The following is a 20,664-nucleotide window of genomic DNA, read 5'->3' as shown; positions in this document are numbered from 1 at the left end:
GATATTTTCGAATGGAATGGTCAGCATTATTTAGTGTTAGTAGACTCTTACTCAAATTGGTTTGAAATCGACCTTCCTAACCTAACGTCTAGCACTGTCATCACAAAATTGAAGATTAATTTTTCTGTCCATGGTAGTCCACACAAAGTTGTATCTGACAATGGTACACAGTTTACAAGTTAGCAGTTCAATAACTTGCTGAGCCCTCAGACTTTGTCCATGTTACTAGTAGTCCTTAGTATGCATAGTCCAATGGATTAGCTGACCATGCAATTCAAAGTGTGAAATATTTGTTAGAGAAATGGAGAGATGGCACCAATATTCATCTTAACCTACTCAATCTCACAAACATTCCCCAAGATAACTTGCTTGATTCACCTGCTCAAAGATTGTCTAGACAGACAGACAACGACCACCTTGCCGATCAGCAAACTACTATGCTAAGAATAACAGATTGATCAAGGCTCAACTTTTGAAGAAACGCCAGTCACAAAACTTGTACTACGCTAAATATAATAAACCTCTTAGACCATTAAGAAAAGGAGAGATAGTAAGGATGCAAGCATCTAAAGGATACGACAGAGTGGGCATTATCAAAAATACTTGTGAAGAACCAAGATCTTGTACTGTACAATCGGAAGGAATGGATTACAGAATGAACTGAAGACATATACTTCCAGTCTCAAAACCAGTGATGCAGCAGATTGCCAGTGCCAAAGACTATTAATCAGAGCGATCTTATACATGTTCCAATTTCAGAAGACGGTGTACTTGCCTCCAACAATCCTGATATAATCCCAGAGGTTTCTACTGTGAAGAATATCCCAGAGCCTGTCCCTGTTGTAAGCCCAGTCAAAACTTTTATGTAACCAGATTGGGTAGAATTTCCAGACCCAATCCAAAATACACAGCGACTTGAACTTGAGTTCTGATTTGTTATTAATACTGAAGTGTTATCGATTGTATTGTTCTATTGCATGTCGAACACATCAAAGAGGGAGGATGTAGATCACTGAGTGCATGGTTGCTATTCAGCCAATGTAGTTAGATAGCATGTGCATGTCAGTACCAAGCACATGCAAGAACAGTGCCATTTTGTACAGTCAGGCAATGTGAATGCAGCAATGAATGGAGATGCACATGCGAGTGTGTTTGAAGTAATGAGTGAATCAGTTCTAATTATAGCTCGACATGTTTATGTACAATAAATATCTTCAACCCATACACCACTTCATCTCTTGAATGAATGAGACAAGCGACACCAAGGTAGGAGCCAGAGCAAAAAAAATAATCACCTAGCTGACTGCTCTGACTCACAGGAACAGAATACAACTGGCCTTGAATATCTCAGATCAATGGGGCCCAAGGGAGGAAACCAATTTGACAAAACCAAAGTACCAGGTAGAAAGCCCATTGCTGAAGGAATAAAGCCTCATTCTATCTGCACCTGAAGAAATGACCTCCATCAGCTGCTCCAAATCCAAAGCACTTAAGCTGACTGACCTGGATGACAGTCAATAAAACCACCAAAAGGGCTTTGTAGTTCCATCAGAGAGTCCGCTGATTGGATCCAAACTGGAAAAAACTGGATTCGAGGTGGAGAAGGGGAGAACTCCTGTGGAGTATTTAGAGAAGGGCAACCTAGCTCACCCTAAAACAGCCCCCTTGGACAGAAAGGGACTAAGCTCAAAGTCAGGAGCCTTCCTCTAAATAGGCACCAAAGGTGACCTGCTCTGAGATGTCAGAGCCACAACTGCCAGGGGATCAGAGGATCTTAGGATCTTGAGATCCAGCGGACCAGACTGCACAGCAGAAGTTGAAGCCTGGGCCAACCTCATACAGTTGCCTTCAGCAAATGCAGGGATCCTGGAATCATATCTATGACCCCTATCCAACTCATCTCCCTTATGGGAAGGGGGGATGCTCTTCAACACTAACTTTACTCTCCTCTCATTAAGAGCCAAAGCCTTCACAAGTGGAGCAACATGACTCCAGATGGACAGCCCCCAGGCAGTAAATTTCTCAGGATGCCCATGATAAATGCATTAACTTGTACCAACATTCCATTCACTTTTTGAACCCTTTTGGATCCATGACAAAAACCTAAAGACACAAAACAAGTAAACTCCTAAAACACAACAGTACACTAACTACTACTATAGAAACAGCCACTAACAATAATCTACAACTCAAAACGCTAAAAACACTACAAATACACTAGATGGGATAAGCTTGTACACTATGCTAAACCTACACTACCTATATCCTAAACCTAAACAGTAAAAAAAAAAAAGGTACAGAACAAAGAGCAATAAGCACTCAATAAAAAGTCAAAAAGGACACATTCCAGCAGAGAAATGACAGTAGGCGCTGTCCGTGAATGGCAGCAGACTAGATATGGGATTCGTCAATTTGAGCGACACATTATGAACAGAGGCAGAGAGTTTGGCCAGCAAAAGTCTGAGATATGGTCAGTCTCAGATCCAATAACCCACAGACTGAATCCAGATAGAAACGACAACACAATCAATTGTATACTACTTGGCTGACAACTACTCAAAATACAGAACCTGTTGGATTGTCAACTATATCACAGATAGGATGCAGATAATGAAAATAAAAAAAATAAAAAAGAGAGAGAGCTCAGTCACCAGCAGTTCCCCAGGGTACTGTGCTGAGACCTCTCCTGTTTTTAATTAAGTAAAAGCCAACACCAAAGCATTCTAAGTTTCCAGAGAACTGCAAGCTAAAAGCAGTCACTGAATCTCCAAAAGACTTAGCCATTCTGCAGTAAGTTTTGTCTCAAATAAGTGGTGCCAATCAAGCTCTGAAACTAAATGCCAAAAAAATGTGTCATTGCATCCTTTGGAAACTCATCTACCCCAGAAAACTACCACACTGACAATGCATCCTCAAGAGTTGACCCATTTGTTCAGGATTTGGGAACTTGAGGATAGTGACTTAACTTTTGGTCAACATGCGTCTACTGCTGTAAGAAAGTCCTCTACATTGCACAGCTTACAAACAAATGGATTGTGTCTAGATCTAGGGATGTCACTGTCCCAACTTTAGTCAGCCCTCATTCTGGCAGTCACTGAATATAATGCCCCCTTTGGCATGCATCTGTCCAAATACAAGCAACTGAAATGCTCAGAAATAACTTTACTAAAAGGATACAAAAGCCTAAAGAACATGTCCTACATGGATTGACGCAAAGTCCTATTACTTTAATGTTTCCTACAGACTGGTAAAAAGTGTCTGTGTCTGGCATACAAGGCATCCTCCGACCATTACTGATGGATATGCTGTACATCAGCAGTTCAAATGGCATCAGAAATACTGGTCTAGGAATCTAAATCTCTTCTGAAAAATCAGAGCAGTTTGGAGAGAGAGGCATATTTTGTACAGGATACCTCTGCTGTTGAATAGGCTTCCTAATCACATAAAACTATGCTCATCCCTGCCCATTTTCAACAGCAACTTAGATCTATGAATGGAAAATAGAAAACAACCCAGACCTGGCCCCATACTACTAGTTGGCAGAGGCAGCTCTTAAATGCTTTATCCCATGCATAAGTCCTCAAATTATCTATGGTACGATCCCAGTTATTCTCATGGGATGGGTAAGGCCAATCTATAACCAAATGGGATAGGCTATGTTGAGCACAAAAAGGGAAACTGGCTAAGCTTAAAATGGCACACAGGGGCAGCTAGCCTAGTACTTACCTATGAAGCCAAGTAAAAGTGACTTCAATCATGAGGGAAAACACACATCTGACTTCAAATATCAAAAATACCTGGGTCTAAAAGAGTAATGGTCCTGCAAGTTACAGTAAGTTTGGTCAAATGGCCATTCCATCAATTTAGTGAGAAGGACCGTCAATGGATGGAGTTAGAATCATATGCACCATAAAGTAGAAAAAGCTTCGCAGTTAAGCCTGATCACGGTCTCACAAGCATTCGCAAGCAATAAACTCAGTCATTCATGACTGCTTGATAAACATTCTGGCACATGCCTAACGTGCATCAAGTAACACTACACAGTGTATGACCCTTCCAATGTCAAGTAAACACATTCATTTTATGGGACAAGGGAATAACAATGGTGACTCAACAACCACTCAGGAGAACCCAGTACAACTAGACAGCATTGTTAAAAGTGTGCACAACATGACAGACAATCTGCATCATTCTGTAAGAGTTTTGTGTTCTCCTCTGAGTGACAAAACTGTTTATCCAGATTTGTCTGCAATATTCGAGCGTACAGTTATCTACAAAACACAAACTGTAGAAATGTTAACATGAATGCCTAAAAAGTCCAACAAACACACTCTGTGTAGCACGGTTTCCTGCAAGAAAAGAAATCACATAAATGGAAGGATATTACACTACAAAGAAAATTAAATTCCTACCACAAAAGTAAACTTTCAGACACGTTGCTATAGAAAGGTTCTGTGGCAAGTGAACAGAGGTGCTGCAACTGCAATGCAATGTAATGGTGGGAATAGCAGAAGGCAGTGCACATGGGAGTCAGTGATGGTTGCTGGAGGGGGTAAGCTATATGAAGCATGTTGCCATATGATAGCAAATCCTGGCTTCCCTCCTAGAAGGGAAGAGATCTTGCTGTGTCCACAACTTTCAACTACAGACTTGCAAAAGAAAAAAAAAATGCAACACAAGGCAGGTATAAGCAGATTGCAATTTTCTTCAACAAACTACCTTGAGCTACACTAAATAGCTTCATTTCTTTGTAAAGTTTGTTTAGTTTTCTTCCAATGTACAACTTAACCAAGAATGAAGGTCAACAGATTATACTTCACTTTAAAAAAGAATTAAATAAAACCCAAAGATTTACTTGCAAACTGCACATTGATGCTGTAGATTTTTCTCCTTTTTTATGCTTACATTAGCTAAATTAAATCCAAGGCCAGAGATGGTTTCAAAACAGGTGCATACCTACACTTTACTTTTTGTTTATGTTATACTTTATTCAAGCTGACCAACCAAATCTTGCTTAGCTATGTGTTTATGCTGATGCAACCATGACATAGGGAGTGGTCTGTTATCAAGGGTCTACAAGGACATAATGGATTTTGTCAGAATGACAAAAGTGAAAAACTAAAATCAAGCAACAAAAAAAATGAAAAGTTCAGAATTACTAAATCCTGATTTAAAAAAGAAAACTAAATTTTACAAATGGGCTCTCACTCCAAATCTCCAATTAAAATGTACTAATAAGGTTTTTGAAAAATATCCAAGTGGATTTTATTCTTAATATTTTATGGTACCTACATTACTGCATCAAGGGTTTTGTACAGTCAAATCCTGTAACTGTTGTAAGTGAAGCAGCTGGCCGACTGATATAAAGGTAAGATGCTTGTCTTCTGGCATTAGACACAAATAGATTGATTCATCAAAATAGTTCATCAGAAGGTACCATGACACTGCTTCTCCTACCAAAAATGACTGGGACAGCACTACTTCGGCAGTTCCCTAAATGAAAGTGGGGATAGGAATGTGGGAGACGCTGGTCTGAGCGGTACACCACAACCCATCTCTAGTGAGGGTCTGCATAATTACATAAGATAGCCTCTGCTGAATTACTGTACTCCTGAAGGTCAGTTTCTAAAATTGGGGGTGGGGGGATATAAAACAAAACAAGACCACAAAGACAATGCAAGAAAAGGTCACCAAAACTCAAAATCGCACCCTCCCAAACTCAGATTGAAGAAATGCAAAAATAAATGTCCTGTCCTAATTAAAAAAACTGACTATAGCTTTCAGACTATGCAACAACCCAAAAAAGCAGTTTGTGTGTGTCTTGCTATCCAAGCCACATATCTGGGGTTCATGGAGCTTAAGCATTTCACTGCACATAAGTGGAGGACATACATAATCATCACAAAGTGCAGGAAAGCTCGACTCCACCATCTTCTCTGGTACACTACTGTTTTTCTTTTATAACTAATCAAGCTCATGGGATATCACAACAGTGAATGTACAATCATTACCAGACACCCTTCAAAACACTTCAATGACTGCTTCTGCGAGCTGCACTCTAAATATATAAAACTATCCTTTTCATTATTGCTGTTTTGCAGTATAAAAAAACAAGCAAAACAAAAACAAATACAATTATGACCCAGTTTAGGTCAACAGAAACTTTCTTTCATCCTGCATCCCATTACCTTGGGTGGAACGTCCGCCTCATTCATTCTGACCCAGGGTCCTCTCTCATCTTTGTTTCCAGTACGGGGAGGCGGCACTGGAGTCTCGGAGGTGGGGTCCGAGTTCTGGCGTACCATTTCCCCTCGAGGCGCTGTTGGCACAGGCTCATGAACTGGGAATGCACCAAGGTTCCTAGTTGGCTGATCTTGCAGGGACTGTGACCTTGGCACTGGGGCAGCATACGGCTTCAAAGGGACGAGTTGGGCAACCTGACACTGTGGGAATTTATAGATAAAATTAGTGATGAGCAAGCACTAGAAGCCTCAAATTCTTGTTCAAACAAGTTTGATTATATTTTTAAACCATATAAAATACTCTGAACACACCACAACAAATTATGCAGTGAGAAATAAGATGAGGCTGCTCAAAACTTGTTTTTAAAATCGGAAACCCTTTTCCTTGCATAACTTTCCCTAAACTAACAATGCATGAATAAAATGCAATACAATAACCCTTCAAAATATTCCTCCTCAAATCTCCCTATTTAGGCCACTGCTCACTCATGGAAAATCATAGTATCTGAACTATTTAGGTGTATACTCCTCATGCATAATTAGGAAAACAGCCTTGGCTACTAGGCAAAACAGAAAATGTATAGGGGCATAATTCTGCTTGCAAGCTTACTATATTTAGCATCAATGGCACATAAGCAAAGCAGTGCAGGATGACCTGAAAGAAAAGTACAGCAGCTGTTAATGACACATGTAATGAGGGTGCAAGCTCTAATGACTGGCATCAAAAACAGGACAGCCAGGATTGATAAGCATACATCATTGTAATACCTGCAACAGCAGAAATGAATGCTACTTACCTTATCAGCTTAACCTGCACCATCGTCCACAATTACCATACCCGAATATGATACTGGCCGCTGCAACACTGTTCTCCTCAAGCAGTGGCATAGCGGGACAGTGAAAACAGAAGAATGGGCCTTTGTATCCCTCACGTGGTGTTACAAGTCAATTAATCATTGCCTGATAAACTGTTCTTAAGCTAGGTAGAATTTACCAGTAAAAAGCAGAGAAATAAGTAAAGGCCAAGAAATTTCCAAAAGCTCTATTGGGGCATACTACACTTACAGCCACATACACCTTGTTGCTATCAAAAATACAGATGGGAGACAAATATATGGGTAAGAAATGAAGGCAGATAATCCACCAACCAAAGAACTATCCAACAATAAAGGAATTAGCAACATAAGAAGCCCAAGCCACTTGACAAAGACTGATCAGGAAAATCTTTTCCATTTCAAACATTGAATGTACCAAAAAAAAAAAATGGCTCATTAAAACCACCACATGCTGGTGGATTGGGAATTTAAGCAGTCAACTGAAACACATGTGCTATTTGGAAAATTCACTGGTGCTCATGTAATAATGTCCTGAAAAGTCAAGGTGCTTCTACTCAGATTCTTCAAAAGGTAAGACGGGATAACTACCCACTACAATTTTAATAGCAGAGAAAGCTTCATAAGACCCAGCTAAGACTTTCTCGTGGAAGAAAAATATTGGTATAGCCAGCACTTATTTCCTCTCACTGCACATCCCTTGAGAATCGCAGTGAATTTTCTTGTCATTTTTGTACTTTACAACTCTCTGCAAGACCAGTTTCATGCATCATCATATTCTACGTAGGGAAAGCGTCCATCACACACCACCCTTTAGCTTTCAAAACTCATTCCACTGTGTCCAGTTACCTGGAACTGGATTTCTGCTGGGGTATACTGAACTTCCTATCACCTCACCCCTACCCCAAAGTAAACGGATACAATTCTGTATCAAAAGCAAATTTTCTATGCAGAGATGTGTTACAGCAGCCTTCCATTACCATAATACAATGGGAAATGAGCAGATTTAGACTTCCATTCTACATGGTCGTATTTCTTTGTGCTTAGGGAGCTCAACCTTGGAACAACTGGTGGATGCCATCGGACACTGGAACAAGATGCGAGACTAAGCAGCCTAGCTAAGATCTCAGCTTTACGCCTAATAGTCCTAGAATTTAAGTGCTCACAGAAACAGCAGTTAGGTATGTTGTGATCCAGGCCTAAACAACTGACACAAAGGGAATGGAAGTCTCCATGTGGAATCTGCTTACCACAATGGAGATGATTATTAACCTTATCTGACATGAGTCAAACGAAGAAAGAGAGACTTCCCCAATGGGGTACTTAACTTTCAGATGACTTCCTTCTGGTGCAGACCTACCGACACAAACACTGCTTTGAGCTCAGACAGCAAGACGTCAGCTGCTTCCCTTTTATACCCAAGCATAGCGAAGTCGGTCAGGGCATCCGCCAACCAATGGAAGATGGAGATTTTTTTTCTCTAGTAGTCAGGGCAGCCAACTGCTTTCAAAGCAGTCAGGACTGCAACAGTGAAACACGAACATCTTCCCATCACCTCACCCCAAAGTAAACCGATTCAGTTCTACAACAAAAGCAGATTTTCTACACAAAGATGTGTTACAGCAGCTTTTTCACAATGACAATACAATAGGAAATCAGCAGATTTAGACTTGCATTCCACAGACAGTGAAGGAAATATTTTTTTTTTGCTTCACTGTTTATTTAATGGCAAAACAAACGAGTGGTGGAACTAAAGCCATGTCATGTGCCTGAATGACCAATCTGGACATTTTTTCTTTTACCAAGTACTAATCTTTCAGTTTAAGTTATTATACATTTTACATAATTTGTAACCCAAACTGGCATTATGGGCTTTTCTACAGTTAAGTGCTTTTGGTTGATACCTATTTTTATTCATTTACTTTGACTACTACGTGAGTGGACTCCTCCAATGATTATTTTCAGCCATGACAAAGGCCTAATAACCAACCAACATAAGTGGATTGTATAAAATGATACATTTTTACATAGCTTTGTAGAATCTCATTTACACTAAGCCATGACTATCAACTACCACAAAATCTGCACAAATAAAACACTGGATGATGCAGTTTGATACCCACAGACATATATTAGCACAGATTATTCATTTGTACATTTTGAAACTGGACACAAGTTACAAAACTATTCAAGACTGAAGTAGCACACACAAAACAGCATACAACAGAACAAAGTATTTTTATACAGTTACAAGAAAGTGGAAATTATACAGTTCGATCATAGGAGAATTTATGCCACAAGTGTGAGTTCACCTGTTAAACTTCTTTTAGACTTGTTTTTACAAGTAACTGATTAGACTTTTTCATAATATAGGATGGAGTTAAATTAGATGGTTAAAGGGAGAGCGCACTGGAAGAAAAAATACAGTTGCGTACACTTACCATAAATGTACATGTTAGAGTGTATTCACTGTTGCAGTCATTACATTTGGGTAATCTGCTGGCAGGTTGCCCTCAGACGGCCTGATTAACAAAGTCTTGGGTCCTGTGTCGGTTGCTGTTCCTTCTTCCATGACGTCGGGTCGTCAGGGGTATAAAACATGCAGCTGACGCCATTACATCAGTTTTTCTTGCCCCAGATATGAGGTGCCACCCAAATGGGGTGCAAAATGTATATAAATAATTAAAAACACAAAAATATACCTCCAAACAAAAGCAAATACACCAAAAAGGCTTTTAAGTGTAGTAAAAGAAAGTAGAGGCATAGTAAGAGAAAAAAAAGGGGCTGGAGGGAGAGTAACCAGGACTGCAAAAGTGAATACACTCAAACATCTACATTTATGGTAAGTGTACACAACTGTACTATGTTCTTCGTGTTTCACTGTTGCAGTCATTACATTTGGGCAGATTCCCAAAGCTATGGTTGGGAGGATGGATTTATACAGCATTAAGACTGGCTATAAGGCCCTGCAAAACAGCAGTGGCAAAGCCAGCTCTGGATTTAGAGAAAATTGGTAAAAGATAATGCTTGGTGAAAGTATGAACTGAACTCCAGGTACCAGCTTCTAGAATATCCCTGATAGAAACACCTCTGAGAAAGGCTGTCGAAGTAGATGGAGCCCTGGTGGAATGGGATCTGATCCCCTGGGGGATTCCATGGTGCTTATAGCAGAAATTAATACAATGGCTTATCCATTTGGAAATGGTTTGCTTTGAAATAGCCCTTCCCTCTGCCCCTGCAGCAAATGCTACCAGCAGTTCAGTTTTTCTTCGAGATTTAGTCCTGTCCAGGTAAAATCCAAGTTGGCCGTGTACATCCAATGAATGCAGAATCCACTCCCCCTTGTTCTGTAGATTGGGAAAGAAAGTTGGCAAATGAATGGACTGATTAAGAGCCACTCTGGATACCACCTTGGGCATGAAGGATGGGTTGGTCTTGAGTGACACCCTGTCCGCATGAAAGATGATGAAAGGCTCCACTGCCATAAGGGCCTGTAATTCAGAAATCCTTCTAGCTGAAGTGATTGCTAAAAGGAAGGCTGTCTTCCAGGAAAGGAATTTTAAGTCTGCAGTAGCAGCTGGCTCAAAAGGAGGGAGAGTGAGTTTCTCCAATACAAAGTTAAGGTCCCAGGCAGGGGTTGGAACACTCCTGGGTGGTCTCAAGTTTTTGGCCCCTCTGAGATACTGCTTTAGCAGAGGATGAGAGAAGGGGGAGGGGGGGTTGTGTTGTAATGAGCTGAAATGGCTGAGGCATAGATTTTTATGGAAGAAAGAGACAGGCCCTTGTGAAGCATCTCAGTCAAGTATTGCAAAATCTGAGGTAAATTGGGCACTGCTGTGCTTATGCCTTGAGATTGGTTCCAGGCACAGAATCTTTTCCATTTGTCAGCATACGATTTTCTAGTACTAGGTCTTCCCACCTAAAAATGACATCCATCACAGGTTTGCTGAGGGATGCTAAGGGGGAATTTAAGTGATTAGCCAAGCTGCAAGATTCAATGTTTGGAGCAGAGGGTGCAAAATTTGGTTGTTCTGCTGAGACAGTAAGGAAGGTGTCTGAGGCAGGTACCATGGAGAAATGTGTAACAGACAGTGTAGGAGTGGGTACCAGTGCTGGCGAGGCCAGTCTGGAGCAATCAAAATCATTTTTGGTTTGTCCTGTTTGACTTTTAGTAGAACTTTAGAGAGCAGAAGCAGAGGGGGAAAAGGCATAGAGTGATACGTTTTCCCAGCTGAAGGACAGAGCATCCACTTTCCAGGCTGTTTTGTGAGGAGTTCTTGTGCAAAATTTGTCCAACTGGTAGATTTGAGGTTAGGCAAAAAGATCTGTGTCTGGGCTCCCCTATTTGCGTGTCATCATGTTGAAAATCCATGGTTCCAGTTTCTATTTGTGTGGGTCTATGAGATTTCTGCTTAGTTCATCTGCCAAAATATTCAGCTTTCCTGGCAGGAATTGAGCTTATAGTTGTACTTGATAGCTCAAGGCCATGTTCCACAATGCCATGGCTAGTCTGCAGACGGGGTAGGAATGTGTACCCCCCCTGCTTGTTTATGTACCACATAACTGTGGTGTTGTCCGACTTTACCATTAGTTGTCCTGGATGAAGGTAGTCCTTGAAGGCTGTCAGAGCATTCTGTACAGCTAGCATTTCTTTTTATCTGATATGAAGGTGCTTTTGATTTGGACTCAGTTTGCCCTGAATGCACTTCCCTGTCAGACGAGCCCCCCATGCACAGTCTGATGCATCTTTAGTTAGGGTTTGGGTGGCAGGGGGTGGTGTGAATGGCAGTCCCTTGTTTTGGTGGCAGGCCTCTGCCCACCACAGGAACTCTAGTTGCAGGCAAGGAATGATAGGAATCATTGTTTCCAGGCTGTGACAATGTTGTCTCCATAAACTTTTTAAGTACCACTGAAGTTTCCTCATATGCAGTCTTGCATATGGAATTAGAAGAATGCAGGAGGCCATGAACCTCAAAGGCTTGCAGTATTTGTCTTGCAGATAAGCAGGGTTTTTGTGGCCACCTGTTTAAAAAGTCACCAAATGAAGTTGTTTTTCTGGCGTAAGGAAAGCCATCTGGGCAGTTGTATTCAAGCTTACACCCAGAAATGTAATTTTTTGAGAGGGTACAGTTGTGATTTATTTTCGTTTATGGTGTGCCCTAGACACGTTAGAAACTTTTTTACAAATGCCAGATGTTTTAGAAAAATGGCCTTGTTTTCTGCCTGAATTAGACAATCGTCCAGGTATGGATATATGCGAATATTTCTTTGCCTGCAAAATGCAATTACTGGAGCCAGGCACTTTGTAAATACCCTGGGCGCAGTAGATAAGCCAAAGGGCAGTGCAGAGAACTGATAATGCAAGTAGCCTGCATTGAAGCGGAGGTATCTTCTGCAAGATTCCCTGACTGGGATATGTAGGTAAGCCTCTTAAATCTAGAGTTGCCAACCAGGCATCTTTGCCTAGCATAGGAAGTAACTGGTGAAGAGTCAGCATCTTGAATTTTGGAATGTCCAGAAATGTGTTCAAAGTAGACAGGGTCCAGAATTGGACGCCATGAACTGTCTTTTCTGGGTACCAGGAAAAGTTTGGAATAGAAACCTTATCCCTTTTCCTCTTCTGGTACTAGTTAAATTGCCCCCATGTTTAGGAGGGAAAGTACTTGTTTCTGAGCCTCTGCCCACTGATTTGGGGGCAGGTCTGGCCATCCGTTTGGAGTTGGTAACAAGTGGAAATGACATCTGTTTCCCTGGGATACTATATTTAAAACCCATTTGTCCTGGGTTATAGGTTGCTATTTTTTTGCATTAAGAGCCAAATTTTCCCCCAAAGGGGCTGCTAAGAGGCAAGTGCTTGGTAATTTTAAAAGGAAGTCATGGAGACTGTTTACCATAGGGAGGTGTCTTGTTATTTCCAGATTTGGAAGCGGAGGCACCCCATTGCTTAGCTCTGAAAGTCCCTTGGGACTGAAACCTGGCGTTTTTGGAATGTCCGGGTTTGGCTTGAGTGGCTCTGGAAGGAACTGGAAAGGACCAGTTCTTAGTAGGCCAGTGCCTACTAAATCTCGGAGGTTGTACTTGTAAGAAATCTTTCACAGTTTGCATAGATTTAGCTTTATCCTCCATCTTTTTTAGAACTTCTTCAGCCTTATTGTCAAATAGACGGTCCTGCTGCAAAGGAGCATCCAACAATTTTGCTTTAACATGATCAGGCAGAGATTGCTCCTTAAGCCAAGCACGCCTTCTAAGCACAGACCCAGTAACAGCAGCCCTGCAAGACGCCCCCAAAGAATCAAAACCACATTGCAAAGTAAGTTTTCCAACTTGTTCAACTGAATGCAGTAAATCCTGTAAATCCTTATTTTCCACACAATCAGAAATCAACATAATTTTCTGTTTAAGCAATACCATGATATGCTGTTGATATTTTAGCATATGGAATTGACAGTTTAAAGCCCTGATTGCCAGGGTTGCAGAAGTATAAACCTTTTTACCCCATCTATCCAGCGCCCTGGAGTCTCTATCAGAAGGGGTAGAATTTTTAGCAGTAGAAGCCTTAATGCCCTTGGGCCGCTGAGAAATTGTTTCAAGGTCTGCAACAGGATTTTTGAAAAGGAATTTGTGGGTGTCAGGAAACCTGTAAAATCTGTCTGGCTTACAAGGGGGCCAGAGGCAGGGAATCAGGTGCCATACTGGATTCTGAAAACACATCAACAATTTCTAGTACAGGAGGTATAGCCAAAGGCCTATGCTGAGGAAGAAGGAAATCCCTAAACCTCTTTTTGGATTCAGAAAAATCCTGACTTTCCCCAGTGGAAATGCTCCCTTAAGGTATGTAAAGTTTCCCCAAAAGAAAAATCCACTGGGGAGAAGCAGAAGGAATGGAATCCTCTCTGCATCAGAGTCCTCATAAGTAGGTATGGACAAATCCTGTTCATTAGAAGAGTCAGAAGAAACAGAGTCCTGTACAGAAGATTCATAGTCAAGTTCAGCCCTAGGCCTCTTAGAAGGCGGGGGGTTGACTACCCCTGATAAGAGTAATTAAATCTTCAGCCATTTTGATCATTTGTTTTTTAGGCATAGGGGCCTGAACGTGTGGCCTTGGTGTCGGTTTTTTAGACATAGATCGAGATTTTGACCTTAATATTGAAGGTGGTGTCTGTTTAATATACAAATCTGTAGGCCTGAGTACATCCTCAGAAGCCGGTGCCTGCACAGCGGCTCCAGACCCATCCAAGGTAGAGACATACTTGGGTTCCATAATTGAAGCATCTCGCGGCATACCGGACTCCGAATGGGTCTCAGTAGAGGCCTGCGAATCAGAAGTAGCGGGTATCAGGGGCTGCGAAAGCGCCTGAGTACCGGCGAATTGGCGACTGGTTTAGGAGAAGCATCATCGGCAGTTTTGGACCTCAATGGTCTCTCTCTTTTTCTTTGCGTTTTTTTGGTATTCCTGTAGTCAGATGGCTAACCAACATCATTTCTGGATAATTAAACCGAGAACCGAAATATTTAGAAGCAAAATATACAAACGATGGACAGTGCACTGATTAAATAAAGCAGAAAACTGACAGCAAGGTACGTCGTGGTCAGGGTCTAAGCAAGGAATACAGTACAAATGAAAATCCTTATGAGGTATTTGCTTCCCACAAGTAATGCAATTAACTTTTACTGACTTTGCGGTGGTGGTGCTGCGGTAGCGTTGTCGCCTCACAGTAAGACGCTGTCCGGTTCGATTCACAGCTAGAGCATCTTCTGCGTGGAGACATGCGTGAATGGGCGTACCTTCGTTGAAGGTTGTGTATCAGGGCTGGTAACTCGGCACGTAAAAATCAACTACCAATCATTAGCGGACCAGAGTTCCGCTGTGGCGGCCCCTAACCAGGAAAAGCCGAAAGACACAAACAAACTGACATCAGTAAGGAGCAAGAAAAAGTTTCCCCAATGGGGTACTTAGCTTTTAGTTGAAGACTTCGGTTCTGAAACTCGAAAACGAAAATTTCAGGAGTCGGCTGACCGGTACTTGCAAACTGCTTTTGCTTCGGGCACCGCACGGCAAGAAAGACCGATGTAATGACGTCGGCTGCATGTTTTACATCCCTGACGACCTGACGTCATGGAAGAAGGGACAGCAACTGACGCAGGACCCAAGACTTTGTTAATCAGGCCGACTGAGGGCAACCTGCCTGCAGATTACCCAAATGTAATGACTGCAACAGTGAAACACGAAGAACATTTAGACATCTTGGAGGGAGATCATGTAACTTAATGAAACCTTCCCAACCACAATAAGGGGGGGGGGGGGATGCATGGAATATAAAAACTGCATCTACATAACACACCACAAAACACACATCAAAAACTTAAGCGCTAAAATCTTTCAAAACTCCAAAGAGTAGCACTTAAAAGTCTATGTTACTGTAAATGTCGTTATAGATGCTGTAGAAAATTTTTCTTAACTTTTGGAAAACATTTCTTGAAACTGTAGCTTGTCTTTGAGGGCTGCAGGCATTATGTCTGACCCACCAGCTGAGTTTTTTGCATTCAAGGCATGAACTGTAGTCTCCTGTAAAAGGTCCTGGTCAAACCTCCACAAGAGCATGAAATTCTGCAGGGTCCCTTGAACAGGAAAAAGTGCTTCTAAAGGGCCACCTGTCCATTTCTTACTATACATAGACACTGGTATATTACCTCAACATTAGGATTTATGAGTAGCAATAGAGCACATTTTGCTTGGCACTCCACTGGGAAGCACTGGGGCGTGGCCTGATCAATTAAGTATTTTTTTTCCACTCATTTAACTAGATTTGATTTTTTGCAGACTAAAATGCATGGGTGTAAGTTGATGTACTGACAGCTGTTTTTCTGCTGTTGATAAATGGAAGAAATTATGGTTACACATTTCAGTGGCAGTGGAGTTTTCCCTTTTCTCCACTGTTGTGCGACCTACAACACACCCACACACACAATTTGAGAGAGAGAGTTTAATTTTTATGCTTTGCCTAAAGGTACTTCGGCATAATTCTTCCAATCAAATAGCAGTCAAACTGGCTGTCAAGAGAGTGACATGTATGCCACATACAGCCAGAGTCTTTAAGATGTATTTAACCAAATTATCCTGCACCTTGTACTTTGCCTGACAGTCAAGAAACTTAGATGCTGATGCTTTGTACAGAATGTGCTACTCTGGAAGATCAAATGAGATCTGGGGAGATTTAAACATGCAGGTCACCATTTGACAGGGGTTGAAGATGGAGATTGTCAGTCTCTGATCTGATCACCCCCTGGTTGAGATGGGCAGAAGAGACATCAGATCGCATGGAAACAATGCATTCTTTCCTTTTTGCTGACAGTTTCTTACAGCATCTCTCTGTAAAGTCAGACTTCACCTGTTCCATGTTTCTCAGAAAAAATGTTCAGTTTGAGGTAATCTTCAAAACTAAGGGCTTTGGGTATCATTACAAATGTTACTCATAAGCTGTTTTTGAAATTTTTACAAGTCATGAAAATAAGGAGAACAACAAGCATGGATGTCACATCACCTTTTGAGAACCATAACTGATCCTCTACATAGAAATCCAGTAAATTTAGATGGGGGGAGTCTATACCAAGACTGAGATTGTGTCACTGCAATGCATTCCCCTCTACTCCAAGATAAACAGTCATAGCATTATACAAGAAGCAGTGGGTGTGTGGGGGCATCCTTCTAGTCAAGAAGGTATAATGCCTTAAAATCACTGCATAGAGTTTCAACATATGTTTGCATAACTCGTACATTTTTTTTTGGAGATTCAGGACTCTACTACACTACCACTCATCAGCTCCGCTATTAATGGGTCGCAGATCGAAGAGTAGATTATCTACTTCTAACTCCTTACATCAACCTTAAAATGATTAGCCCAAGCCTTCATAATTAAGGCAGAATGTTGCTGAGAATTAACTGGAGACATGCTTGCAAAATTTTTCAGGAACTTCATCCATCCTCAACTCCTTTTTCAGGAAATTGTTATTCTTAAAATATGAAGATTTTACACATCCTTTAAGGAATGTCCAAACATTAGGCTGATTTGGAAATGTACACCAATAAAACAAACTGAAGGATTTAGGAATTTATGACAACACACTCAACTAGAAATAGTCAATAATGCACACATCCATGACCTGTCAGATATAATCAAAGAATAAACAACCGAGGTTACACAATCAGTAACTTGTGTAGTGTTTTTACATTTCACTTAACATTTGTAAACATCATGGATAAAATGTGAGGTAGAAATGGGAGACTATGTATTGTGATGCATGCAATGAGTAAAGTACTCTGTTGACAATAATTTAAAGGTTGCGTATGAACCCTCTGTAATATGCAGTATGCTTACTGCAGTAATGACTACTTTTAAGCTAAGCTTAGGTGCTTGCGGAGTGTTGATTACATACCTGTAGATCATGAAACTTTTGTGTTGTACACAAATCAGGAAGTTTTAGAAATTTAACAAAAAAATCACAAGCCAGAGAAGGATGTGAGCACTTGGGCACAGCAGCTATTTTGTCTTCAGTTTTAGAAACTATGCCACATTTCAGTTTGGAAGAATCTATGGACCATTATTAGGGAAGTGCGCATTTAGTGCTTGTTATGAATTTAGAATATCAAGTCTGGGCTATATGAAATCCAACTTTGAGATGCAGAAAGCTTCAGATGCAGTCTTAGAGGAATTTGTCATTATTGAGGAAATGCTTATGAACTGTGTGTTAAAGTATGAAGTTATTGCCTTTAATAAAACGCTAAGATTAAGGCAGTAGCTCTAAATGACTTCTGATATGATGAAGTTGGTTTGGAGTGTTATGGAAAATGGGTCGGACTTCTGAAGGGTTACGACACCAAGCTCATACCTAGGGGACCTGCAAAAAATGCCAAACTACTTATACAAGTATGCATTTATTATATTACTTTGGGACAATTGGTCTGTTAAGGAATCTACAACGATTAGGCAAGTCTACTTATAGGCAGCAATTAGAAATCCTTGGTTGACTGGTCTTGCAGAGCCCTTACAGGAGCAGGTAATTTACGATTGTTATCATAAATAAAGGTGATGCAGTCTTAGCCATTTCGAAAGGTTTACCTTGGAGAGCTCAATCATCCTTAGTCCTGTCCAGATAAAATGTCTGTGAACATCTAGCATATGTAGACTTTATTCACCCTTGTTAGAGAAATTTGGAAAGAAAACTGGTAAATGAACGGACTGACTGATACTTGATTCGGAGACCAGCTTAGGAAGGATTAAGCTCAAGGACACACTATCCTTATGGAAGATTATATATGGCGGTCTTGCACAAAGTGCCCGTATTTCTGAAACCCTTCTGGCAGAGGTAATACAAAGTAGGAAAAGGGTTTTCCAGGAGAGGAATGTGAGTTGGCAAGTGGCTGCTGGCTCAAAGGGAAGTAATACCAAATGTTGCAAAACAAAAGTAAGATCTCACAATGGTAATGGATCCTTGAATGCAGGGCTTTATACGAAAGAGTCCTTTAAGAAAAATTTTACGTAAGTGATGGGAGATTAGGGAGTGGTCACCATAACCATTGTGAAAATGACAGATAGCTGCCAGAGTAACTGTGATGGTAGAGGCAGCCGCTCCTTGATTAAAAAGATCCACCAAATATTCTAGGATATTTTCAACAGGAGATGAAAAAGCATCTGGACTATTCTCAGAAGCCTAAAGAGAGAATCTTTTCCATTTGCTGTCATAATTTTCTGGTGGATGGTCTGAGAGAAGCCAGAAGAATTTTTTGAACAGGGGAAGTAATAGTAGATAGTCTGGTGATTCATGGAATTGGAGAAACCAAGCCATGAGCTTGAAGGATTGAAGGTCCGGATGCAACATTCCTTGGAGGTGTGAGAGTAGATCAAAAGTTGGGTCTGGAACCCAAGGTCGGTGAACCAAGTAAGACCATAAAATGGGAAACCAAACTTGCCTGGGCCAGAACGAAGCAATGAGGATTAGTCTGGATCGCAATCGTTTGGCTTTCTTCAGAAAAAGGGGAATGAGTGAGGAACTGGGGGGGGGGGGGGCAATCTAGAATAAGAGCATCTCTAGGGGACTCTCCCTGTGGAGGAAGTAGGAGGCAGTAGGGCAAAGTATGGGCTGCATTTGTTGTTTATCTGGGTGACAAACAGCAAGCAAGGTTCACCCCATCGGCAAAGTATCTGTTCTGCCACTTTGGGATTCAAACACCACTCGTGAGGCAGTAATATTAGTCTGCTCAACTTGTCCACTATCACAATGGAACTCGCCGGGATGTGTATTGCCAAAAGAAAGCAGATGGAAGATATCGCCCATTGTCAAACTCACAGCTTCCCAGCAGAGGGGGTAGAATTTGGCTCCCCCTTGCTTGCTGATGTACCAGACTACCAATATGCTGTCCGACTGGACTGCAACTGTTCCCAGAGGAAGAACATTCTGAAAGGCTTGCAACGCTAAGAGCACTGCACTCATCTCCATGACGCTAATGGGCAAGTAGGCCTCTTGGGGAGACCAAGTGTCTTGCACTATCTTTCCCAGATAATGCCTCCCCCCCAATCTGGGAGGCACCCATGGCCATTACGGCCTTCAGTTGGGAGGGGGGCTACAAAGGGTTGTCCAATCAGGATCTCTTCTGACTCCATCCACCAAGACAGGTCTTTCTTGCAAGTTTGTGTTATCAAAAGTGGGTGACTTAATGGGTAAGAATGGGCTATTGTGAAGCTAGAAACCATTGAAGTATTCTCATATGAAACCATGTCATGGCAACTAAGGTGATAGCTACTGCCATAGAACCCAGGGTATGCAGGAGGAGGACAGGTACTTTTCGCCTTGGTAATATGGATTGAATTTGACATCTTATTTTCTGAAGCCTGTGTAGTGGTAGACAGGCTATACAAGACACCGTATCGACTTGTGCCCTGATGTACTCCAAGTCTTGAGCAGGGAACAGCTGACATTTTTCGTAGATTACTGTTCTGCCAAATTGTCTGAATAGATGTGCAACAAAGCCCAAGTTTTGAATCAGTAGAAGCCTGGTGGGGGCAGTGATGAGCCAGCTGTCTAGATAAGGAAACACCTGAAATCTGTGTAAAACCACATGGGCCATGACAGCCGCAATACATTTGGTGAACACCCTGGGGCTGTGCTGACACCAAATGGTAGCACACTGAGCTAGTAATGACTGGCTCCTAGCCAAAAGCAGAGAAACCTTCTTGAGCGCTTGTCTATTTTTATGTGGTAATACACATCCAATAGTCTTTCTCCAGAAAAGGGAGGATGGACTGAACTGTGACCATCCGGAATTTTGTCTGCTGGACAAATTTGTTTAAAAGGCTGAGGTCTAGTATTGGCCTCCAGTCCCGTCTTTTTGGGCACTAAAAAGAATCTCTAGTAGAATCCGGATTTTAGCTCGTCTGGTGGGACTTCTTGGATGACTTTTTTTAAGGCAGCCTGTGCATCTCTTGGGCAGCTTGATGCGTTTACTGGGGTGGAACATATGGGATTTTCCTTTGAGAGCAGGGAATTATATTGAAGGGGATACTGTAGCCTCTGGCAATGATCTTCTGCACCCA

General features: G+C 41.5%; 1 protein-coding gene across 1 annotated transcript in view; it reads right to left on the bottom strand.

Moving 5' to 3' along the window:
* Positions 1-20,664, bottom strand: part of MINK1 (misshapen like kinase 1) — a 1,658,622-nt gene that overhangs the window by 630,067 nt on the left and 1,007,891 nt on the right. The window contains exon 19 of the mRNA XM_044077078.1: positions 6,189-6,443. Coding sequence (XP_043933013.1) covers positions 6,189-6,443 — 255 coding nt within the window. The remainder of the gene's footprint in view (positions 1-6,188; positions 6,444-20,664) is intronic.

This window comes from Protopterus annectens, chromosome 7.part0, assembly GCF_019279795.1.
Source record: "Protopterus annectens isolate FY-2018-M chromosome 7.part0, PAN1.0, whole genome shotgun sequence".
Taxonomy (NCBI): Eukaryota; Metazoa; Chordata; order Ceratodontiformes; family Protopteridae; genus Protopterus; species Protopterus annectens.
This window is presented reverse-complemented; position numbering and strand designations above follow the sequence as displayed.